Source organism: Cheilinus undulatus, linkage group 17 (genome assembly GCF_018320785.1).
Source record: "Cheilinus undulatus linkage group 17, ASM1832078v1, whole genome shotgun sequence".
Lineage (NCBI taxonomy): Eukaryota > Metazoa > Chordata > Actinopteri > Labriformes > Labridae > Cheilinus > Cheilinus undulatus.
The window spans coordinates 35,522,294-35,548,453 of NC_054881.1; the positions used below are offsets into that span (position 1 = coordinate 35,522,294).

At 40.7% G+C, this 26,160-nt stretch overlaps 1 protein-coding gene across 2 annotated transcripts; it reads left to right on the top strand.

The window, feature by feature from the left end:
• The first annotated feature begins 3,727 nt into the window (after positions 1-3,727).
• Positions 3,728-24,839, top strand: LOC121525676 (coronin-1C-A-like). Of its 2 annotated transcripts, none has more exons than XM_041811780.1 (11): positions 3,728-5,692; positions 15,372-15,571; positions 18,308-18,430; positions 19,952-20,081; positions 20,255-20,436; positions 20,554-20,673; positions 21,053-21,157; positions 21,241-21,386; positions 23,121-23,178; positions 23,313-23,564; positions 24,124-24,839. In XM_041811780.1, exons 1-11 carry the CDS (start codon positions 3,793-3,795, stop codon positions 24,241-24,243), a joined length of 3,336 nt encoding a protein of 1,111 aa, XP_041667714.1. In that variant the 5' UTR covers positions 3,728-3,792; the 3' UTR covers positions 24,244-24,839. The 2 variants fall into 2 exon arrangements, with proteins under 2 accessions (XP_041667714.1, XP_041667715.1); XM_041811781.1 differs by lacking the exon at positions 3,728-5,692 and adding an exon at positions 9,770-10,064.
• Positions 24,840-26,160: the final 1,321 nt, after the last annotated feature.

A 26,160-nucleotide genomic window follows, 5' to 3' on the forward strand; every position in this document is an offset into this window, starting at 1 on the left:
GCAATGTGCATCTTCAGCTAAATTTAACTCGTCATTGACAGTCAGCTCAGGTAACTCAAGCAAACAGCGAGTAAACCGCAACGAATTTGCCATCACACGCCTTTCTCTTCTCCCGACTGGAAGTGTGGGAGCGGTCTAATGCCAAATGCGGAAGCAGTTCATGCATAGAGCCCATTACTATACTGATATGAAGCTAATAAAGTGAGCTAAATATGCCTGTCTGAGTTATCCAAGGTAATGTCATCACTTTGTACTCTTCAGATGAGGGCAGAGAAATAACAATGTTATCCCGTTTTAGGTGAAGCAGACGAACTATACATATTTTAATGTCCAAATTGCTCTAATAATCACGTTTCACATCTCGTTTCTATACAAAGTCCCATTTACATAGACAGGACCGGAAGTTGAGCCCATATTTCACGCAAAGAATCATGGGGGCTGGGAATAAGGTGGATAGTTTTAATGCTAGCTATATGTTTCCACTACTGTGAGAAATATGCTAACAATTTAATAGTGTTTTTCTTTTGCTGACTGCTATAGTTTCAATACTAGCTATCTGTTTCCATTACTTTGAAAATATTTTAACTAAGTCTAGCTAACAGTCTTTCTTTACCATTATACTGAAGTTTAAATGCTAACGATTTGAACAATTAGTCAAAGATATATTTCATCCACTTTAAGCTTAAAATCTGTTAGCATCTTCGTTAGCCTCATTTTAATGCTAACTTCTGATCTACCACTTACAACTTATTCAATGTCCCGGTATAGGTCGTTGTAGTGACTTTTTTAATAGTTTGCATGCTAACTGTCAAAAGTGCAGTGCTTATAAAAAACATCCACCCCTTCATGTGTTTTACGTGTCTACTGATTTTATAAATCAGTCATGGTCTGTATAATTTACCTTCTTTGACAGAAAAAATATTTTTAAAAACCCTCTTTAACACCAGAGTGTAACAGAAAGCCAACTGAACAAAACTATGGGATGTAAAATAAGTGACTACATAGATATTTACCCATTCCAAGACAGTTTTCTGTAGGTGTAGCTCCACAGATTCTATTCTCTGTTAGAATGAGGTCTGGGCTTTGACTCAGCCTCTCCAAAACATTCACCTTGTCGCCTGTGTAGCTTTTGCTTTATCCTTCAGCTCATTGTCAGGCCAGAAAATAAATCTCCCAAGCCATACTTCTTTTAGACTGAATAAGATTGTCAACCAGGATTTTCCTATATTTCACAGCATTCATTTTACCCTCTACCTTTACAAGCCTTACAAGGCCAGCTGCTGAGAAGCTTCCCCACAGCATGATGCTGCCACCACTCTGCTTCACAGTGGGGATGGTGTCGGTGTCTGCCAAACATAGCGGCTTGTCTGATGGCCAAAAGCACCATTTTGGTCTCATCAGACCAAAGAGCTTTACTCCGCTTGACCATGGAGCCTCCCACATGCCCTTTGGTGAACTCTAGTCCAGATTTCATCTGAGTTTTTCTCAACAGTGGCTTTCTCTTTGCCACTCTCCTTTACAGCTTTGACTGGTAAAGAACAATAGTTTTTGTTTGTTTGTTTTTTTTTTGTATCCACCCTGACTTATACTTTTCAATAATATTTCTCTGGGTTTTTTGGAATGATATTTTGCCTCCATGGTGTAATGGTTGCCAGGAATACTAATTAATCAGTGAATGGACCTTCCAGACACAGGTGTTTTTATACTACAATTGCTTGAGACATATTTACTGCACTCAGGTATGCAGATGACTTAGGTCAGTAACTTTAAAGTGGGTGAGTATTTATGCAATCACTTTTTTCCATCACATATTTTTATTAAATTGCCATTACTTTGAAGAAATCTGTTTTCCTTTTGACATTACAGACAGTTTCCTTGTGTTTCATTTTATATTTTATTAAAAAAAAAACCAAATCACATTGGCCATGATTAATTTACAAAACCAATAAAAAGTGAAATGTCCAAGGGGATGAATACCTTTTATAGGTACTGTATATGGGCAAGTTTTAGGCGAAAATTTATGGATAAAATGTTTTGTTCTCCTGCTGACTATGATAGCATTTAAAGAAATTTAACTATTTCCATTATTTTTTAAATCATCATCAAGCTCTTTTAGCTAATAATCCACTGGCATGTGATTTCTTGTTTGATATTGTTTTATCCACACTACACAGCTCAATTTGAGTCTTAATTATGTAAACTAACAAGTATCCCAGATGAGGGGAATGCTGTTATAGAAAATGAGTCATAATTCATAGTAGCTATCAGAACAGATGCCGGTTCTCAAGGGGAATAGTTTCATTTACAGTCCACAGACAAGCACATTAGTTGAATATCCAGGTCTGCATAGAAATGAAGTGTCACTCAACACCTCTCAGGCTTGAAATAGCTTTAGCGACAGAGCACATGATTGCAGACGTGGGGTGAAGAGGTCCAGTCAACTCTCTTTCTTCACTCACCTGTCAGCTGACACTATGAAAGCACATTAGCTTAGTGATTTTGGGTGAATTCACAGGGATTAATTTAAGTATCTCCATCTCTCCTAAAAAACTTTTCGGCGTAACAATACTTGGCTGCTTGTTAGTCTGCTAAAAATACCCGTATTCCACATGCCGCTTTAAAGACTGTTGAGCTGTTTTCCCTCTGTTATAATCTCTCCTCCACCATCCATCATGTCAGTGGTTAAACTCTGCCATCGTCAAACAATCCAGTTCAGAAGTTGAGGCACTTGTGACTCGAATCAAATATTCCAGGTGACCTTTTGTACACCCTGTTACCAAAACAACAGTAAACAGTTGGATTGAAGGGAAGTAAACACGGCACAAACACGCCTCGCATCTGAAGCAGTAATTGACAGAGCGTGATGCCTCAGACTTGAATGCCTCTGAAGGGATATGTTTACACAATTAGGCCTAAATTAAGGCTTTCAAGATGTTGAGTAATCATATTCCATTGATATAATTGATACAGTGATTCTTGAATTACAGCATTTATGTCAGAGAGTTGATTCGACCTTGGCACCAGACCTGGCTGACCTCTTATCTCACTTGTCTTGTTTCTTTTTTGGCCCCCTGACTCATGGCAGCAGTCAGACCAGCTTTAATTTTAGCCACCATAGAATTCCTTTCCAACAGAATAGGGAGCGATAGATGGAGAGGCCTTTGAGGGACAAGTGAGCGGTATAGAAGAATATACAAAAATAGAGGACGACTTCAGAGAGTTTAAAATAGGCCGACATGCCTGCTGAGTGCTTTCATTTCATTGGGGTGGCGAGGACAGCCATTGTTGGTGCACCATTCTGACTTCCTGATAACATTTGTCCTGCTCTTTTCCTAGAACAGAACCACAACCATGGGCCAGAAGCTAGAGAGGCTTTCTGAAAAGGATGAAGAATCTCTGGATAATTCAGATTGGTCCGAGCAAACCGGGGAAACAGAAATGTTGGAGGCAGCCGAACAAGTTGAGAGCAGGAATCAGGACGATGGCAGTCCCGCGACCCCTGGGAGTATTGGCTGGATTAGCCGGATCAGTATCAGCAGCTTGGCCGCCGGGCGTGCAGGGGGGCTTACAGTCACTTCTGCACGTACAGACCCCCAAACTGGGCAGCCAATCAGGCCTCAGGGTCAGCGGGAGAACCCTCCAAACAGCAGGGGGGAGAGGGTGGGTGGAGACACGGAGAGCCGGAGTGTCGATCCAAGTTCAGAGGAGTCAAAAAGTGTCCTGAGCCTGAAGGCAAGACAGGATTCAGACAAAAAGAGAGGCAAGGCTGTGGTCTCGGCTGGGACAACAGCTATGGAGGAACAGGAGAATGCACAAAACTCAATACTTGGTCATCGCAAGTTGAGTCTTGATTCTCAAATAAGGAGCCCAACAGGGTCATGTGATCCTGTTCTTGAGGAAGATTTTGTGGTGCTAGAAAGAGATGACTCTTGGATATCATCGGATGGGGATGTCGCTAATGATGACAGGATAAAAACAAAGAAATCTGTTAGAGGAAAAGTTAAGGAAGATCCCTCTCTTAGCTACAGGGATGATAACCTTTCACAGCAGGAAAAGGACACTGAAGAGACGAGCAGGAGAAAACCTGAGACACTTTCAGTCACAAACGCTGAGGGTTCACACACAGCCGCTTCTCAAAGCAAAAGAGGTCAACCCTCAGCTGAAGTGACAGGCGGCAGGTGTCGGCTAAAAGGAGACGGTCCTGTTGGAGCTAACAACACTGAGACAACTGGTAGAGAGAAAGCAGAGAGGGAACTCAACAGGAATGACCAAAATGAAGGGCGAGTCACTCCTAGTGTGGAGCGTATTTTATCTGAAAGCACCAGTAAATCTGTAAGAAGGAGCAGCAGTGGTTGGGAAGCGTGTTCTGAAAAGGTGGACTCAGAAAAACAAGTGGAAGCGGACCAGTCCAGACTAAGCAGGTTTGCTGGAGCGGTCTACAGGAGGGCTAAAGAAGGCATATCTAAGAAAGAGAACCAAGAGACCAGGAAAGACGCCAATACTCGCCTCTCGAAGAACCCAAGCTTCGATTTACCACTGCTGCAAGACAACGTCTCGTTTTCATTGGAACAAAGCAACGTGATCCCTCCTCTTCCTCTGCCAGGGAATGAAGGCAGCGATGGAAAGATACAGGTTGCCTGCTTGAAGAGAGAGAGTGAGCTTGTGTCTTTCTCTGCTGTCATCACTCCTCCACCCGTAACTCATCTGTTCCCAAAGGGAGACACTTCAATGGAAGAGCAATCAGAAGTGGCAGAGTCCCCGGTGGCACCCAGAGCTTCACGTGATTCTATGGAAGACTGTGCACCGAAAGAAAAGCCCAAAGGTAAAGGTCCACCTCCACCTGTCCCTAAAAAACCTAAAAACCCATTTATAAAGCTTAAAACTGCACAGTTAATGTCTACTGATGTGCAAAGACGCAGCAAAGACCATCTGCGCTCTGAGGAGAGGGCCAGAAGGAGGCACACGTTTGATTTCAACAAGATCCTTCCATGCAACGCTCCAGCTAGTCAGGACATGTGCATGCTTTGGGATGAAAGGGGCACTTACACAGTGCCAATGGACATACGACGCCTGTCAGCTGACCTTAGCCAATGGGAATCCTCAGTTGAGTGCATGGATGATCGGTTTGGAGATATAATAGACTTTGACTTCTGTACACGTTTGGCAACGCTGTCACCAGACGAAGACCTGCAGAACCTGGACATGCTGCAGAGAAGAGTGTTCCTGGAGAGACAATCCAGGTTTAAAAGTTCACAAAAGCCCCCACATCCTTCAGCATCCACAGAGAGTTTACATATACCTGAGGTCCCAGCAGAACATGAAGCCCAAAGACCAAAACCTCTTTACTCAAAGAACAGAGAAATCCCCCATGAGCCCATTTCTGAAAGAGTCAGTGCACAGATAAGTGACGATATCCACACTAGCAATGGCACCACTAAAGACATAACTGATTACGGTCGATCTAAGCTTGCAGGAGCTGAGGTGGGTTCCTACAAGCCTGTATCAGAGATCATCAAAGAAACCAATCAAATGCAGAGACACCAAGGCCGGCAGAAACCTGAAGCAGACAAAGCTCAAGTCCGGGTGTCAGAGCAGAGTCCCAGTGTGAAAGTCTCTCAGATGAAGAATGCTTTCGATGTCCCAAAGAAATCCAGAGAGAGACCAGCAGAAGTTCAAGCATCGCCAAAGAAAGGTAAGGACTGTTTGGACTCATCAATCTTGTCTCAATCTTGTCTTTGTTTACAGGCCCCACAGTTTACATAAGGAAAACACGTGTTGGAATGATATGAGAGGGTACTTTCCAAACTGCACAGCACAGACTCTTCTGTGAGAAACTCTTGAACTTTAAATGAACAATTCAGTTTGCTTGTGGTCTAAATATTGATGTTTTGAATTGCTAACACATGAAAGTTATTAAATTGTTGCTTTGTCTTTAACTGTGACCTTCTGATGCTAACAGGCTGTGATATAGAAACACCAGAAGCTCTTTCCAACAGTATTTTATCAGAGCAGTAGGCATAAATACATTGATCCCAATTAACTCAGATCCACAATTAGTGCATAATTTTTTTGGATTGCAATCAAGTGCACGATTTATTGTCCCTTTCATCACACTTTGGTTTAGCCACTGAAACATCTCCCAGCAGCAGAGATCTAAAATAAGTCAGACAGATCAGTGGACAAGACAAAAGTCACCTACACGTTGGATTTTTATTATCCCCTTATTTCCTTTTCAATCCATAACAAGTTCCTTTTTCTTTGGTTAAGTTCATGCCATCATCTTTAATCTACCCACAGAAGTTCCTTCTTTTCTTTTCACATAAAAGCAAGACTATATCCAAACAGAAGGTCGATTATCCTTAGTTTAAAGGTCACATATTTAACCCCTTTAAGACAAGTTTATACTGGTTTATATTGGTCCCCAAAACATTCCTGTGAAGTTTGTTGCTGAAAAAACACTCCAGGATTGGATTTTTGTACATCTAAAAACCCCTCTGTTTCAGCCCTGCTCAGTACAAGCTGTTTCTGTGTCTGTAGCTTTAAATGCTAATGAGCTCTCTGACTCTGCCCATAACCACACCTCTCCCAAAATCAAGAGAGGAGGGGGGAACTTTCTTCCAAGCAGAAAGGGCCAACTGGACCTGGGGGCGGGGCTATCTCCCCACATGACATCATGAGGGGAAAATCTGAGAACGGCTTGTTTTAGCACACATTTTCTGAAAGGTGGAGAAAGAGAGGGGAGTAGGGAGTGGATTTTTCTGTTTCTTGGGGGGAATGTGGACAGGCCAGGGGCAAAGTTTTGTTATAAAAGCCTGAAAATGTTTATTTTGCACAATATGTGATCTTTAAGACAACACATTAGATGAAAACTGTTTTGTTTCAAAGGGAACCCTGCGTTTTAAAAAAAACCATTGCAGTACTTGATATTTTGATTTCTCAAAATCCAAACAAGTGGAAAGTACTGTGATTTTTTTTAGTTCAAAGTCTTTAAGTGGTTGAAAAACATTTTTGAGTAATCCCTAATGAGTCAGTAAAACTCAAAACATTTGAGGTTACTGATAATTTTGAGTTTCATCAACTCAGTCTTACTAATACATTTACGTTGGGTTAACCTAACTTTTTTTTAGTTAGACTTCATAGTGGAAAAGTTCCTACACTTGAAAATTCTGTTAAAACCCTCACAAAACAACATGTTCGAGCACTTTTTGTAAAGCTTACTGTTCTTCGTCCACTGCATTTTTCCCTTATTTCTATCACATACTTTATTCTTGAACGCTTACACCACCTAAATAAGGCCAATTTAAGTGACTACAAGGGAAAAAAATGAAAAGTGGAACCAGGAACTTCTCTTCTATCATGTTCATGAACTCAGTGAGTAACTTCACTCATGTTGCAACAGTGTCTAATGCCCAAAGGCATTCTGGGAAAACCCTGCAGAATAAGAGATGAATGATTAATAAATTGAGTACAATGACAGAAAATATATAAAGTGATTGAGAACTGTTTACTTAAAACTGAAAATGTCTTTTATGAACTCAGTAGCTGTTTTGGATTGTTAAGTCAACATAATTTTCTTTTAACATCCTGTAACTGTTCAGCCTTAGAGTGGGAACTAAAAGGTGCATTAGATCCAGAGAGTACACCTCCATAGAGTTCAGTACATCCTCCTTATAATGTGTGACTTCTCTGAGTCAGAAACTTCACTCATGTCACTCAAAAAAAGTGAACAACTCTAAAAAAGTCAGGAAGTTCCCACTTGATAGTTTCTTCAGGAGTTGTCTAAAAAGAGGAGTTCATTGAAAACAGCTGACATGTCCATGATCTGTCAGTAGCAAAACAACAGGAGGTCAATTATTGTTATGTAATATACAGCATTAAAGTGTTTATCACTGATTAGATCAAGAGTCTTGTTCTTTCTGAAGGACTGGAGCTGTAATTCAATATCAACCCAAAACAGCCTCTCACATGATGTTGAAAACAAAATAGACAGTAAGGTGAACAAGTTCTTTCTTTCTGTATATATAAGAACTGGATTTAAATCTGAGTCCTGGTGTAAGACTCCCTGCATTAAAGCTCTCCTAGGGACTTTTTCTTTGTAGGACTTGTCACTCCCTATGTACAAAACAGTTTATCTGATGTCTTTGCTGAGATTCTTAGGTGATAGATGCTCATAAAAAGGCGCATGCATCATGCATGTTTCTTTAGTGTACTGTTAAATACTTTGTCTGACACCTACCCCCTTATGGGATTTACAGCATTAAAAATAACAATAAAGAAATGTTGATCTTGTTGATTATGGTCTTTGTAGATCGCATGGAGACATCAGTGTTTGTTTCAGCCTGTTTAACAACCAGCTAAAAACGCCTTACAGGAGCTTTATCCTCCTGTTAGACTCATGTACTCCTCGGTGTAAATGAGAGAACTTCTGTTTATCTACTTTGGTAATTCCTGTGGCAGTGTTGGAAACTCACCATGATCTATTTTAAGATACAGTCCAAATGTTGACCTTTAAAGTAAGAGGAAAAAGGGGGTTGCAGTTTTCCTCCTCTACCTTCACTACTCACTCATAGAAGAGTCACAAACCTGAACGTTAATGTCCTTACTAGTAGGTGCATTATTTGACAATCACATCATTGAAAGTGGGTATTTTTTTCAATTACAAAGGGCATTTACTCAATAATTACTACCATCATTTTGATATTTTACCAAGAATTTCACCCACTTACTTGTCTTCTCTGGAGCTTTAAGCCTTGTCACACTAAGCCTTGTCTTCACAGGAGCCAGTTGTTGTGAGGAAGGATCTGTAGGCATGCAAGCTCAGCAGCTGTTGACTTCATCCATAGCACTTGAAGGGCTTCTGCTCTGAACTAATTATAAAGGTTTGCATTTGACCTCGATGAAGACCAGTCAACGTGGTTGAAAGCCCTGGGGGGGACAGGGGGTTAAATTCAGTTACATTCATCATCAAGAAATGGAAAGAATATGGCACATGTGTAAATCTGCCTAGATCAGACCATCCTCAATCCAATTGAGAACTTGTGGCTGGACTTGAAAATACCTGTTCCCTGTAAATTGTTTCACATTACATATTTTTATATTACTATGTAGAAATCTGTTTTGATGTGTGTCAAAAAGCCAAATAATATTGACCATGATTGATTTATAAAATCAACACAAGGGTAAAACATCCAAGGGGTGAATTTTGAAACTTGTGAATTAACTTTCCTGAGTTTAACATTTCCATTCACAGCTATTTTAAGAAATCACAGCACCCCATAATGATGATCAAATCTCACTTTGCAACAAGAGCTTGCAAGGAAGACATAAGTACAGTTTTATAGATTTTAGGTAGTTACATTTTAGGAAATAAGGCATCTACTTAAAACTGGTGAAACTGTAAAAATATAAACAAACAATCTGTACAGATATGCTCTGTGACAGCATACTACTTCGCAGACAGGGGGGGGTTGGAGTGGGGGGGTCAGTGAGTGTTTGGACAGCCCAGGCTGGTGGGGTGGGATACGGGATGGGACATGCAGGGGGGGGAGGGGAGGGACTGTGATACAAAGGATGCTTTGGTGATAATAATCCACATTTTTGCAGAGTTGAACAAAATCAAATGAATCAGCATATCTACTTCAAAAGACACGAGGAGGGTGTAGCGAGAAGCCAGCTTTCTTGCAGACCCATCCCCATTCACAGCCCTGGGACATGAAATCTGACTTTTCATGTGCGCATGTGCCGTAGCCGGTCGTCAGCGTACCCTATTGAATTTAATAACGATGAGAGTAGACGAAAGCTAGTCTCCCGCAGGTGAGAGGCAAACAGGAGATGCTCTAATTGTCAACGGGCATCCTCAAATACCACTAGATCTAAACACTGCTTCCCTGCCACATATCTGCAGAAAGAAGTAGGATTTAGAACATAGCGACCGGGCTTTTTCTCGTGGAGACAAGGGATACTAGAGCAACGTCCTGCAGGATAAGGGCGCGCCTAAACTACCAGATTCATGTGTTGTGATTGATTACCCCCGTGCTTTCGAAAATCTTGCATAGATTTAGGAGGTAAGAAAGCATTAAAAGTATCTTTGCATGGTACATTTTGCATGTGATCCGACGGCCGGGGCGGTGCAGCATCCATTTAGCTCGCTGGATGGGTTTGGGAATGAGAGCAGCCAAAAACCTTGGGTGGAAATATCTGCACTTGCGTCAGCTGGCGGCGGTCCACCGCAGCTAACGGTTAGCAGCTAGGCTAGCCGCTAGCTTAACAGATGAGCGGTCGGATGCGAACACTCTTGACAAACTAGTGGATAAATTACAATAATAATACCTTTTATATAGAGTGGGCCGCTCACTGTGAAAGAAATACGTAACATATGTGGCTACGTGTTTGCTAATATCACGTAAATGCTCTTAAAAAGACACTCCCCTTCGGTTACCTCCTCCTTGTATGCGATGCGTGTCAGCGGCTGCGGAGACCGGACCATCCCCGGCACAGCTGCCGAGCCGCTGGGGCAGTGCGGCGGAACACGGGGCAACCTTTATAACCATAACCTATGATATTTTAAAACCCTATTATATTGTAATAATAATAAAATTAAAGTTTAACTTGCGCTTTATCTCCTATTTAGTGAAAGTCACATCTGGGGCGTAATGTAACCCACCAAAATATAAATCTGCAGACTCTTGTTCCAGCCGTTAGGTTAGCAACCTTTGCTAGCTAAGTTATGATAAGCTAAACCGTCCCAACAGTGTTAACTGCTTTATACTGAAAGCTTGCAAGCGCATTAAAAGTCACAACTAGGCCCCGATATGCTCTTTGTGTTTAGTTTGTTGCCTTGAATGGGGAGGAGGGAACACAACGAGCTTTGTGCTAAGCTATCGTTAGCCACCAACCATTGTTTAACGTTAGCACGGGGCATCTGTTTCCACCCCCAACGGCTGCATTCAAAACTGCGATATGCCGGTGTTATAATGAGTTTAGGCTAAAACTGGCAGTCATGCTGATTAATCATTTGGCTTGCACACCCATTAAGTCGCTTTGTCCAGTCAGCCTGTATAATAACGAAAAGGGGCACCAGACCACTTAAAACCCACTAATTGTATACACATTTAGGCCATTGAAGCCGTTATATTCTCTCTCTTGTGGTTAAGAATATCAGAGTACTATTCTGTACCTGCTGAATCAAGGCCTAACACTAACTGAGTGGCCACCATCATGATGCTCGCTTAGGACTGTGTGTTAGGTGATGGTGTGGTGTAAGCAGAGCCAGCACAGAGGGGCATGTTGTAACGTATGATATCAACTAGCCAAAGCCTGCAGGGGCTGAGGCAGCTCGTTTTGTCAAATGCATATTTTGAATGAGGGTCTGCTGATCTTGAATGGAGAACTGATAGAGGCTGAGGGAACACGTTGTTCTGGTTTGATGTGGAAGCTGTGCTGTCCAGCCATAATGGAGCCCTGGATTTACATTATCGCTGTTTATAGCCCTTTGTTCTGCTCTATGAATCAGTTATAAAGGAAAGTAATTGATTAATGGAAAGGATTGTAGGAATAATCTTCCTTGATGTTTAGACCTCTCATATTTCTGTCTCAGGGGGTACTAGCTTCAGCTAAAATGTGCTTTTAAAGGCTGCATGCATAGTGCAGATGTGCCGTACATACAGTATATGCTGTGAGATGCCAGCACTGTCATGAGCTACAGAGGAGGATGTAATTATTAGCCTTCCTAGGACAATTACAGTTTTATAAGTGCTGTTAAACAGACCGATAATTTTAAACACATCTTTTCCAGCCATCCTAGCTTTATTTTAGATGCTTACATTAATTTACTTTGCACACAGACAAAAGTATTTCACAAAAAAGCAAAATTGCAGCCTATTCTATGCTTGATGCATCTGCAGAGTAGCAAGTGTCATATGTGACGTAAAATCTTAAGACACACCCCTTCTCAGGCGTCCAGCATGGCGTACATTTCCCAAATTTTTACAGACGTGCTAGACGTAAAAACATGCCACAGGCATGATTTTTGAAGATACTGACCCCTAGTTTTCTGGGAGAATATTGGTTTGCAGAGAGGATTTGAACCCACCAGACGTTTTGCTGTTGCGTGCCTTACCAGGGTCTAAATTAATACCCCCTTTAGAACTGACCTTTTTGTTGAGCCATACCACAAATCACTATTTTTCAGTTAAGTGCTTTTACTTTGTACTGCTCAAAGCTTGTAAAATCAAGTTAAAACTAAAGGTTATTTTCATATTCACAGAGTCTAAAAATTCCCTTAAGGGTCTGAGTTGTCACTGAAAAAGCATGGTAGCATGGCAAAAACAAAAGAAATCTGATTATACTTGAGAAGAATTGTTGATACAAAGCAGGAGAAGGATATACAAAGTTATGACAGTGTTTTCAAGTGTCAAGAACTGGAGTGAGAAGTATCGTCAAGAAATTCAAAGAGAGCCACTCAGTCCAGAATAAGCCTGGCAGAGGTAGGAAGAGAAAGATTTCAAAGATTCTGGACAGAAAACTAGTGTGAGATGTGTCTAAAGACCCCAGAACAACTGCCAAGACAGTAGTGAGGGACTTAGCCAAGCCAAGAAGAGACACCTTCAAGCCAGACTGAATGATGCTTCAGCGTGTCTGGAACTGGGAATCTCATAAAGGTGGATGGAATCATGAAGAAAGAATGATATGTGAAGAAGTTTAAAGAAAACCTCAAGCAGTCAGCAGCAAAACTGGGTCTGGGTCATCACTTTGTCTTCCAGCATGAAAACGAACCAAAAGATAGGTAGCTCCTGGTTAGGAACTACCTCCAGAAGACCAAAGTAAACCCTGTTGACTGGCTATCCTAAAGCCTTGACTTGACTCCCATTGAAAATCTGTGGGGTGAAGGTCCAATCCAGAAGACCATTAAATCTGGAGGAGCTGGAGAAATTCTCCAAAGAAGAATGGGCTGGGATTCCTCAGGAGACCATGTTTGAAAAAAGCAGAGTTAAAAATTCCTTGGTCTACTTAACATCACTTGGGAAATATATAACAAAAAACTGAAAAATGTCATAGGTGTGGTGATAATTTCATCCTCATCTGTAAATTAAAAACGTTCAGGATAAAAAAGAAAAAATGCTGCGTCACATGTCCTTAACTTTAAGGCTTCCGTGAGGATACTGTTTGTATCAAATTTTGCAAGCAAACTTTCTTTCAACAGCCTCCAGCTTATTGTTTACTCTGACACCTACCCTCTGCTAGCAGCAGTTTTAAGCTTTAAGAATAACTAGATGGAAATGCTCAGTCTTGTTGTGATGGCCTGGTTTGCTTTGCAGGTTATAAAGCTTCACCAGTCTTTATTTTAGTCCGTTTCATAACTGCTTTAAAAGTTGTCACAGGAGCTTTAATTTTATGGGCAGACTAACAAAGTTGCTGAAGAAGATTTGGTAACAGTTCATGTTCTGTAATTGGTTGTTAAAAAGCCTGTTATTTTGAAACCAATGACTGAACGCAGCTTCAGAATGACAGCTTGATTACTTCCCTAAGACACCAGATTTGCCTGTGTGATTTCACAGTACATCATGTCACTCAAAGCCTGGAAACTCTCCTGCAGGCATCTCATTTTTATTCCAAAAATTACAATACACAAATCTAAGACATGTCAAGTATAAGGAGAATAGCTATTGTGATTGGTTAGTCTGTTTGGGCCTTTAACCACATCAAAGATTTCCAAAGTTGACCAAATGAATGACTGAACTTGACTTGTCTGTAGGCTTCTCTTAATGAATGACTTCTTGCAAGCATAAACCGGAGCAAAAGAAGAAACAGGAAGAGGTAGACATGCTTGAGGCGGCACTGAGGCACAATATTATTATTAAACGGGGATCAGCCATCTGAGATCATTTCTAAAATCATGGAGCAGCAACGGGCCATCTGTGGTGTGCTCGCAGGAGATGTTGGGCTAAAAATAAGGAAGGACTGCAGATATTTCCGCAAACGCTTACCTTTTTTACTGTATCCTAAAGTAGTAACTTGGAATGTGTTGTAGACTCTGAATCCTTTCCATCATTTTCAATAGTACGGGAAAAGGAAGCTATCTTTAACTACTATCTTTACAAAGAAAATGAAGCTGCTTGCTTTCTATATGCAGGCAACATTTGCCTGATTCTGATGTTTAATCTTAGAAAGAATCTGCTGGGCTGCAGATTCACTGTTCTGCAGTGACTTGCTGAAGCAAAGCTGACCTTCATAGAACAGGTAGAATGAATAATTACTTCTAAAACTTTAATTGGAGCCTCATTTAGTTACAGCAAATTTAAGCACCGAGGCGCTGCCGTTTGACATCCACACATTGAAAAACTTGTTTTTTTGTTGCAATTAGTAAGTAGATGTTAAGAATTTTTTTTCATGTACCTCGTGAGATTAAGCAAATCTCTCTTTTCTAGGAATTTATTGTACTGAAGGAAGAAGTTTCTAAGACATACCTTCAAAAAGGGTCAATTGAACTGAGTCTGAGCTTGACTGGTATGTTGGTCTGCTGGTATTAGGCTAATACAGGTTAGTAAGTACCAATATGGCTTTGTTTTATGAAGTAAAAAGAGACTAGGACATTTTTTCTTGTCGGTCTCACATATCTTGTAGACTCTAGTTTCAGTAAAATTTTCTGCATTTTAAACCAGCATAAAAATGTTAACACCTTTGTTTAGAAGTAGGCATTTACAGATTTTCCCCATTACTCAGACTGGAATATAATAAGATACTAAAGAACCCCCAAATAAACTAAAACCCTCATCAGCATTATCGATAAACTGTCTGTTTTTCCAGCCATTTACATTAAAGTTCTATTATTGTTTTGGTTGTGCAATGTTTGTGTCTTTACTTGTTTGTGGTCCATCCAAAGTAAACTTGATAAATTCCTTGTTAAAAGCTGCTCCCTTCATATTATAATTTAATATAATGGTTTAAAATGATGAATAATTCAACGTCTGGTAGAAGTAAGATTGTCAAAACTTTCTTTAGCTTTGCTTTTAAAGTTTTTTGACCTTTCTGTCTGGGTCATAAGTCTGGAAGTATACAGTTATATCAGGATGTAAGCTCAGCTGGAGAATAATGTGTCTCCTGCACAGTTTACCACAAATATTTGCCAGTAGGTCTGCATAGAAACAAGCTCAGTCAAAGCTAATAAGTGTAATTTAATCAGACAGGCTGCACTGGCAGAAAACCAAGCTAACCCCCAGCATGCTCTGTAATGATGAAGGATGCTCATTTTCACATTTTATAACATCACTTCATGTAAAAAAATGCATTACTGCTGCTAAAATAACTTATTTATGATATTAGAATAATGATCTGACTCTGACCTAATGTTCTTTCTTCATTTCTCCTTGCAGATATGTTGCGACGAGTTGTGCGACAGAGCAAGTTTCGTCATGTGTTTGGTCAGGCCGTGAGGAACGACCAGTGCTACGATGACATCCGCGTGTCCAGGGTCACATGGGACAGCTCCTTCTGTGCCGTCAACCCCAAATTTGTTGCCATCATCATAGAAGCCAGCGGGGGAGGAGCCTTTCTGGTTCTTCCCTTACAAAAAGTGAGTGGCATTCACATTCTGCCACCTCAATTTGTTTTTCAAAAACACATGGATATATTCAAATATGCATAATTTACAACTTTGAGAAAGTGTCTTTATACAGTCATGTATAAATTATTTATATAGTCATGTTTAAATTGGAAAAGTGACTGGATCTATGCTTATTATTGGAGAAAGGATGGAATCTGATAAATGTATTATTCTCTACTCATTTTTTGATATGTCAACTGGACTTAGGTCAAGTTTATCAGTAGTTGTAAGCATTCTTTTTCTCGTTTGTTTGCTTGTAGGAAGGGTTTAGAAAACTTGAGATAAGATAATACTTAATGCTGGCATTGCAGCAGCAACACAAAACAGTAAAGGTCAGAAAAATACAATAAAGTTGAAATAAAGATAAGGACATAAATAGAGTAAAATAGGAGGTACAGTGCATTCAAAAAGTAATTAGACCCCCTTCACTTTTTTCAGTTTTGTTATGTTGCAGCCTGATGTTACAGTCGAAAATATTCATTTTTATTCTCATTAATGTACACTCAGTGCCCTAACGTGTCAAAGTGAAAACAGAATTTTTGAAAGTATTGCAAATGTATTAAAAATAAAAAAAAACCTGAACTCCCATTTCTCTGGATCTTTGCTGAGATGTTTCTACAGATTGTGTTTTCACTTTGTCATTAGGGTACTTTGGGTAGATTAATAAGAGAATTAGAGGAGTTTATTCAATTGTAGCTTCAGGCTGCTACATAACAAAACTAAAAAAAGTGAAGGGGGTCTGAATACTCTGTAAATGCACTGTTTATGGGTACCGATACTGATAGCAGTATATCTCACACACTGATACCGATAATTATATTTGTACTAACTACAACAGTGCTGATGCCAGCAGAAGTGCTGTGAAAAATTGATTCATGTCCGAATCACACACACTAATCTCTGCAATTCTGAATCAATTCAAAACTCCCAGGAATCTTTCTTTTTTTTTCAACAAACTTTATCACATCCTGAGTGCATTTTCAACAGCAGACACACTGCTGGTAACTTCCTCCCTCTGCCGTCTCAGCTGCAGTAGCATGTGTGGCTCATATGCTGCGCTGTTAGCATTAGCAGCGCTAGCTCTCAGTGTCTGCATTGTTTATATTATTGTGTCTGACATTCTGATGAACTGCCTGCTTTTTCTATAGAGCAGTGAGTTAGCCTGTCCCGCTTTGACAAAAGGGAAGTTTTGAGACTCACTGCTGATTCTGCAATCTTAGGAAAGAGGCAGCCCAACCCAACATGTTCGCTAAGTGTGTTAAACTAATGTAGCTTCTTCAGGAACAAACATATCTGAGTTCACACCATGCATGTCATGTCAGAGATCAGTGTTATGGTTTAATGAGTGACCGTGTTAACTGGTGACTACACGTTAAAGCGTTTGGGTTAAAGAGCCACTTTGCTTAGTTTTCCATTAAAGTCAAATTTCCTTAGCATATCTTAGACATAAAAATGTTCAGTGTTATAACAATGTTGTTATTACAACAAACAACGACACACTTGCAAGTAAACACGGTCACTAATTTACCATAACACCTGCTCTCCTAGAGAATCGTCAGCAGTGAAGGCTTGAGATTTATGATCAAGTTTCCACTCATGAGTTTCTGATAAATACATTTCCTGCTTAGCCCACTCATTTTAGAAAGCAAATAATAACTTATAGCATCTACTGTAAGTGCACAGCAGACTGAGCAGCAGCTGAAATAATCACCACTTTATAAGAAATAGGGGATGTGTTGTGAATTAGGGAATCAGTTTGAATTTAAAAATTGATCCTGAGTTGAATAGATACCAGTATTAATGCAAGTGAATGTGTAGGAACCTCTCTAGTTTGAATAGATGTTTTAGAACTGTGAGCCTGTTATCAAAGTTTATAGAACTGAATCAACAAGGATATATTTAAAGTCCAAAGGCTGCTCCCTAACACTGAATTCAGTTGACATTTATGAATACTTGCAGCGTGATTCATATCCTGCTCACAGGGGGCTTTGACTAACAGAGGGGAATAAATAACAACATGACAGTAGCAACTGAGGACCAAAACTGGACACAGAGAGAGTTAAACATACCAAGAGATAGAAGAGTTGTATCAGATTAAGCACTCAGAGTGTGCAACAAATCAATCCTATGGGCCCGCTGTGCCAGTAGACCGTCAGCACCCTGCTGCTCTGATGCAACCCCCCGCTGCCTTCTCCCTGAAGCTCATATCTGTAGTAGAAACCAAAGATAATCAATGTTTAAATCTGCCCAGTAGTAACGGCATCCAATGTGTCTCCTGTTACAGTGCCTAATTGAACACACAATACTCACAGAGGGGACGGCTGCTGCTGTGTCAATATTTTAGGTCACTAGGTTAATTGATTTATATTCACCATGTAAAAGTCAGACTGCTCTCACTGTAGGATGTTCTACAAGGAATCACACATGTCAAGATGTCAGAAAAACTAGCGAGCTGGTTCAGAAAAGTCTTTTCAGTGACAGTTTATACTTCTAAGCCAATAAAGAGGAGAAAATGGGGATGAATTTAAAACTTTTCAATACGATGGCCATAAAAGCACAACAAAAGTATGCAAAAGACGAAGATAAGATAGTTAAATCATCCCTGCTCACTGCTCATTTTCATATCTCTAAATTATATCAGCTCAAAGAAGCTCTCACAGGTCGCTCTCAAACACTGTTGTAACTAACGTTTGTTCTGTCTCACAGACTGGCCGTATAGACAAGGTCTACCCGACAGTATGTGGTCACACAGGCCCTGTGTTGGACATCGACTGGTGTCCTCATAATGACCTCGTTATCGCTAGTGGATCAGAGGACTGCACAGTCATGGTAAGGAAAGCATAAGCTTTTATTTCTTTTTTTCAGAAATTTATTACATTTCATCCTGACTTTTTCTTGATGAGTATTAATTGTTTTATTCGACACAGTTACTGAGTGCTAACAAGTCACTAACAAGTGATTCTGGAGATTTAGGTTGCTATGATACCAAAACTAAAATTGCTGAATGATAGTTTTTTTTGCATTGTGATCCAATTAAAAGAAGAGTCTACTAGTGACATAAATTACTAACATTAAAAAACATTGTTGACTAATTTTAAATGTCTCTAGCTATTAACCACCAGGCCAAATTTCAGTCATGATAAACATCTATAAGTAGGGCTGGGCTATTATGGCAAAAACTAAAATCAGAATTGAACTGTTACCTTGATTAGGATTCATGAACGTTCATCCCACCCCTGACATGGTGTGTGTTGCAAATATTTTTACAATTTTAAAACAAATAACTGGTATTTTGTATATTTTTAAGTTTAATGCATAAGTCTTGTGTACTTTGAGAACAAATTTATGTGGCGAAATCTATAAAAGGATGCTTAAAATGTATCAGTTGATGCGCTGAAGTCTCACCCACTTAATAGAAAATCAAACTTCTGTCAGATTTTTTTTTTTTTTTTAAGATTTGATTTTGGGCATTTTTGAGCCTTTATTTGTTAGAGGAGGACAGTGGATAGAGTCGGAAACAGGGATGAGAGCGGGGGGAGCGACATGCGGTAAAGGGCCTCAGGCCGGATTTCAGCCCAGGCTGTCCAGGTTCATAGGGTGCGCCTTAAACCACTAGGCCACCTGTGCCCCAATCTTTTGTCAGATTTTCAAGAAATGCTCAAATCTGAATGGAGGACTCATCTGTCTGCTGTGTTTATTGGACCTGTCAGCTCCCTGTTTGAGCCGCCAGTGTCACAACCACATTAATTTCATGATGGACAGATAGTTTCCTGATGTTGCTCCTCAAAATAAAAAATCTTGAATGATAATAAGAAGCAGAGACTTTAATGTGACAAACTTGGTGAAAATAGAATGTGTCCAGTGCCACTGAAATTTAGTGTGGCTTTAGCATAGAAGTTTCAACACCTTCATCAGGTGAAGATGTTAGGGCCATCAGCGCCGGGTTCAAGTGACAGATAGCCAAGCTCTCCAGCAATTAGCCCTCCCCCTGGGTTTATGATACATTGTGGTTAGAGCACAGCTGCCTGTCTCTGTGTCAGAGCGAGGGAGGCAGAAGTCTTGGATTTTTTTTCATTATCTTCTGTCAAAAGTTGATCACTTTGTTGTGTTGCTTTTAATAGCCCGTAGGCCACCGTAGCTGCTGGGTTAGGCAAATGGTTGGTGGCTGACTTCCAACAAAGGGACATAGACATATGTATGCAATTCCATGACAGTGTTTTACTTGGAAGTAGTGTCTGTGCCATTGTACACAGCTTTACTGCATTGTACTCTACTGATAAACTATTTTAAGTAGCTCATCTTTTTGTGTGGAATGTAACCATTTTAATTCAACTTTTCTATTTTTTTTAGGTCTGGCAGATTCCTGAAAACGGACTGGAGACCCCGCTGTCAGAGCCCGTGGTCGTGTTAGAGGGCCACTCTAAGAGAGTCGGCATTGTGTCCTGGCATCCCACCGCTCGCAACGTTCTCCTTAGTGCAGGTGAGCTTTGTCTGCTGCCTTTGTCACGCCTCAAACTAAAACTCTGGTTAAGGTCATCTGTCATTTGTTGTGATGCACAGCTGAACACTCAATCTGACCAATCATGCCTGGATTGATTGCGTTGCCTTTGTGTGATGTCAAATGCTTAAAATAGTCTGTTGTGTTCATTTCAGGGTGTGACAACCAGATCGTCATCTGGAACGTAGGCACAGGAGAGGCCATGATCAACCTGGAGGACATGCACCCTGACGTTATCTTTAGTGTCAGCTGGAGCCGCAACGGCAGCCTGCTGTGCACCGCCTGCAAGGACAAGAAGGTCCGCGTCATCGACCCTCGTAAAAAGAAGATTGTGGCGGTAAGTTGGATCTTACTTCCTCCTGTGGAATAATTTCCCATTATTACCCACCAAAAGTGCAGCAGCAGAGCCTACAAACATGGCTGCCAAGTCTGACAAGTGTGTTTGTGTTTTCAGGAGAAGGACAAAGCCCACGAGGGAGCTCGGCCTATGAGAGCCATCTTTCTAGCAGACGGAAACATTTTCACCACTGGATTCAGCCGCATGAGCGAGCGCCAGCTAGCTCTGTGGAAAAGTGTTCGTCAGATAACTGTCATTCAGCCTTAAACACAGAGAAACAACACTCAGTCACACTGCAGTCCATATTATAAAACTAAAATTATGTTGAGCCTTGTCTTTTAAAGCTATCCCCACAAAGTATGTGTACTAATATTATCAGATACTCCCATCAGTTTTGATTTTCAATATTTTTATAATTTAATGTTCATTACACTTCATCTCCAGCTGGGGGCGCCAAAGTCAAAAGGTTACAAGACTATGTCAAGTTTACAGATGACACTAAGAGGAATTATTTTATGTACTTGTCTTCTTTATAATCGCTATTAATCATCAATACATGCGTGAGACCACATTAAACTCCTTACAGTTGACTAAAATAATAATTGTATGTTTCTAGGACAACATGGATGAGCCGATATGTGTACAAGAGATGGACTCCAGTAACGGCGTTCTGCTGCCTTTTTACGACCCCGACACTAATGTAGTCTACCTGTGTGGAAAGGTGAGCAGCTTGTATATAACTTCCTGCTTTGTGTCAGTTCTCTGAAACCTGGATCCTCACCTTACCTTACCATGTGACCTCAGGGTGACAGCAGCATTCGGTACTTTGAGATCACTGATGAGGCCCCTTATGTCCACTACCTCAACACCTTCTCCACCAAGGAGCCCCAGAGAGGGATGGGGTACATGCCCAAAAGAGGCCTGGACGTCAACAAATGTGAAATTGCAAGGTACTGCAAAAAAAGCCTCTTAATCTTGTTAGTTGTAATGTTTTTGCTTGTCTTGTTATTTTCTATAAAATCCTTTTTTTACAGAATTGCTCTAACATAACAAACCGCTTCATACTAAGAATACAGGTGCATCTCAGAAATTTAGGATATCATGTAGAAGTTCTTTTTTTTCTGATTTACTTCATAAAGTTAAAATTTTATAAATTCTGGATTCATTCCATGCAAAGTGAAATATTCCAAGACTTTACAAAAAAAAATGATTACAGTGCACAAAAATCAAACATCCATTATCTCAAAATATTAGAATATTGTGGAAAAGTCCAATTTTCAAAGGTTTCCTGAACCTTCATTCTCTACACTGGTTCAATACACACAGCCACAATCATGGGGAAGACTGTTGACTTTACAAATGTCCAAAGAACAATCATTGACACCTTCCACAAGGAGGGTAAGCCAAAGAAGGTCACTGCTGAAAGGTCAGGCTGTTCTCAGAGGCTGTATCTAAGCATGTTCCTGCAGAGTTGACTGGAAGGGGAAAGTGTGGAAAAAAGGAGCACAAGCAGCAGGAATGGGCTCCGCCTTCAGATAAAGCAGATCCAAGAAGTTAGGGGAGCTTCACAAGGAGTGGATGGGCTGGAGTCAGTGTATCAAGAGCCACCACACAGACGGGTCCAGGAGATGGGCTACAAGTGTCGTGTTTCTAGTGTCAAGCCAATCCTGAACTACTACATCTTAGACAATGTTATAAGTGTCTCACCTGGGCTAAGGAGAAAAGAACTGGACCAGTGCTCAGTGGTCCAAAGTCCTGTTATCAGATGAAATTAAACTTTGAATTTCATTTGGAAATCAATGTCCCAGAGTCTGGAGGAAGATCTGGGCCCAGAATCCCTCAGAGCTTAAGTCCAGTGTTTCCAGTTTCCACAGTCAGTGATGGTTTAAGGTGCCATGTCATCTGCTGCTGTTGGTCCACTGTGCTTTATCAAGTCCAGAGTCAATGCTGTCAGCCGTCTACCAGGAGATTTTAGAGACCTTCAAGCTTCCATCTGCTGAGAAGCTTCGTGAAGATACAGATTTCCTCTTCCAGCAGGACTTGGCACCTGCCCACAGTGAAGCCAAAAGTACCAGAAACTGGTTTGCGGACCACGGTGTTACTGTGTTTGATTGGCTAGCCAGAGAATCTCAGAGGAAGATGAGTGACACCAGACTTAATGATATAGACAAGCTGAAGCCTGCTATCAGAGCAACCTGAGCCTCATAACTTCCCAGCAGTGCCACGGACTGATTAGCTCCATGCAACATCACATAGATGCAATAATTTTTGCAAAGGAGCTCCAACCAAGAACTGAGGGCATAAATGAGCATCATTTTCCAGAAGGTCAACATTTTGTGTTATTAATCCTCCTTTTTTTGGACTGGTGTTTTGTGATATCCTTTTATCATGAGATAGTGGATTTTTGATTTGTGTCATCTCAGACTTGCTCATGCACGTTGATCACTTCCAGCAACAGTTTTATTCATTAAAAATAACAGTTTAGAAATTGTCAGTGCTTATGCCTGCTTACATTTGAAGATCATAGAGAGACATTAGTGATAATTACAGTCTGAAAACCAGCTAAAAACCCTCATGCAGGAGCTTTAAAGCTATTAGTGCTTCTACTGCCAACACTGTTTGATCACTCTGTTATGTTTCACATTTAATCTGTTTTAATCAGAATGCATCTGTTATCTCTGTAGGTTTTACAAATTACACGAGAGAAAGTGCGAGCCAATCATCATGACAGTCCCACGTAAGGTATGTCTGTCTCTTTCTTAACTTAAAAATTTAAATATCCAGGGAGTTTTTTTCAATAGTGACGTTAAAGACCTTTCAACATTTTGACATAAAATTCTGAACCTGACATTTTCCACCTGTCCTCTCCCATCCAGTCCGACCTATTTCAGGACGACCTGTATCCCGACACAGCCGGCCCTGATCCTGCCCTGGAGGCAGAGGAATGGTTCGCTGGAAAAAACGGAGGCCCAATCCTGATCTCACTCAAAGACGGCTATGTCTCCACAAAGAACCGGGATCTTAAAGTGGTCAAGACGAACGTGCTAGAGACCAAACCGGCCACGAAACCAGAACCCATCACAACGTCTCGACTTGTGGAGAAGCACGCTTCTCCACAGCCCTCAGTGGTGAGTTTTATGATAGCAAGACTATAGGTCTGATTAAATCAATGGGAATCACTTATTTAACCTCACATGTCTTTATTTGACATTTCTATTAAGATAATAGAGACTAATTCATTTCAAACCATGTTTTTTGGCAAAGTCCTGAAAATATTAACATCCTCACTTGATAATTTCTCTAATTTTATTTCCTTTGTTTATTATTTGATCATATATCATCACTTCTCTTACTTTGATTACGCTCTCACATGGATTCACAGTGCTTTTTCCCCTGAGTGTTGTCTGACGGGCACACAGCAACTTTTGCTGACAGTTGCACTCCTCCGTTCATGGTTATTATCCTGGTCGGAACAATTGAGTAAAGTTATGGATCAGCACATACTTGAATATTTGGGTTTCCATTCAAAGGAGAACAGCTTAACAGCTTTATTCCCTGTGAAATCTCTGCTTGTTTTGCAAGGATTTAGAGCAGCATTTGTTCTAAAGGTGATGTTTCAGTTGTTAATCAGCTAAAACTCTTGCAGATCTTGTCTGATTGATCTAACTTTGTTTCTCTTTTGTGCAGAAAATGGAAGACAAACTGGAAGAGGTACTCCGAGAGTTCAAGTCGCTCAGGGACCGCGTCATCCTCCAGGACCGCCGAATCGCCAGACTGGAAGAGCAGGTTGCCAAGGTTGCCATGTGAGACGTTTTTGTTTTGTTTTTTTGGAGAGGAAGGAACAGACGGGGAGGGGTCAGCCACGGCCAAATGTTCACGATTCGGCTACATGGAGCTTGGCGTCATACCTGAGACCAGACCAAGCCTACATTCCAAGATGGACTTTTTTTTTTTTCCTCGCCAACTTTCACAGTTCCCTCAGCCTCACACTCACACAGATAAGGAAGAACTCTCGCCGCTCATGTTCACATTTGAAGGAAAAGACATTTTTGTTGAAGAAAAGTCTTAACTTTTTTGTGGTTAAACATTCTCATGTGAAGTTTGAACTCAGAAAACTGTATGTAGCATCAGTATTTCCATTGTTATTTTCTTTTGTGTTGCCAAATATGAATGGTGTGCGGTTTTATGCACTGCTTTTGCATTTCTTTCCCTCTTTGTCGTACATTCCAGTCACATCCTGGTAGATTGATTTAGTCGAACTGGAAATTTTTTTAAACAATAGTTGTTGAACTTTTATCCTGCCACCAGTTTGCTCATTGATCAGATTTATGAATGTGGAAGAATTCCTCGATTCTTCTTTTTGTTCCTGTTCTTCTGAGCTTGAAATTCAACATCGGGCTTAATTTGGGGAGGGGGAGGGAAGGGTGGGAGGGGGGTGCATTTCTCTGGTGTAAATGTCGTGCAAATGTAGTGGTGCCTCTCATCACTGTTAAGGGTCAAACCGCAGTCGCCCTCTCCGGTGCAGATACGGTGTTGGGATGGGACCACTCACCCAGCTTGTGTTTCACTGAACCCCTGACAAACAGTTCTGTGCACATAATAAAGATTTTACACAGGAGAAAACCTGTCGATTCTTCTTTTCTCTGTATTCTGTCTAACTTATGTCATTTTTATCCTTGCAGGTTGAGCTGAGCTCATCATGTTTCAATTACAGTCCACCATACAGTTTGAGTGCGCCTACCATCATGGTGCCAAACAGCCTATTGGTATGTGTGAGGCCCCACTTTGACAAATATCATCCCCCAAAGAGGGCCACTGGTTGATTGTGAGTAAAAAAAAAAATGTTTCACAGTTTAGGAATGTGCAATATGATTTGTAATTAGACTCCTCTAGACCCTCACAGAGTGGAAGAAGGATGCAGGGAGGCTGTCTGAAGAGCTGGACCCTGACACTGATGATCCGAGTGGGGGAAAGGAGGGTCATATGGATCCACACAAGACAAACTGATAGCTATAGAAAAAGAGAACTGATTAAAAGGATTACAGGCAGCGAGACGATTGGTCCACAAAGGTCATGTCTAGATGTGGTTAGTTTGGTGTCTTAAGCGTAAACACTCATAATCAGCTGATCACCACAGCAGGAAGAGACAGATAAGGACTTGAAGTGGGTGATATGAATGTACAGTCATCCTTACACTTAGTTTCATTAATGAAAATACTGCGCTTTTCTGGAGCCCTGGATGAGTACAATCTGAAATAAGAATCTGTGCCATTCAATACTTTGAGAAGATGTTGTACCTTAGATTTCTAACAGTCAGCAAAAAATCTGCAAACCCTCCGTCCTCATCAAAGAATCTAAAAACTTCCTTGATCACCTGTAATTTCTTTTTTCACCTGATGGTGGTGCTGAAGCAGCTCTGTAACGTTTTTAAAATTCTGCTCACAAACCACAAACCTATATGGCTTAGGACCCGAATGGATGTTTGACCCTTTTATTGATTTTATAAATCAATCGTGCTCAATATAATTTGGCTTTTTTGATTAAAAAACCCTCTTTAACGTCAAACTGAATGTCTTGAGTGCAGTGAATGTGTCTTAAGTGACTGTACAATAAAGACACCTGTGTCTGAAAGGTCCAGTCACTGCTTAATCAGTATTCCTGTCTACCATTACACCATGGAAACAAAAGAACACCTCAAACAACTCAGAGAAAAGGTTATTGAAA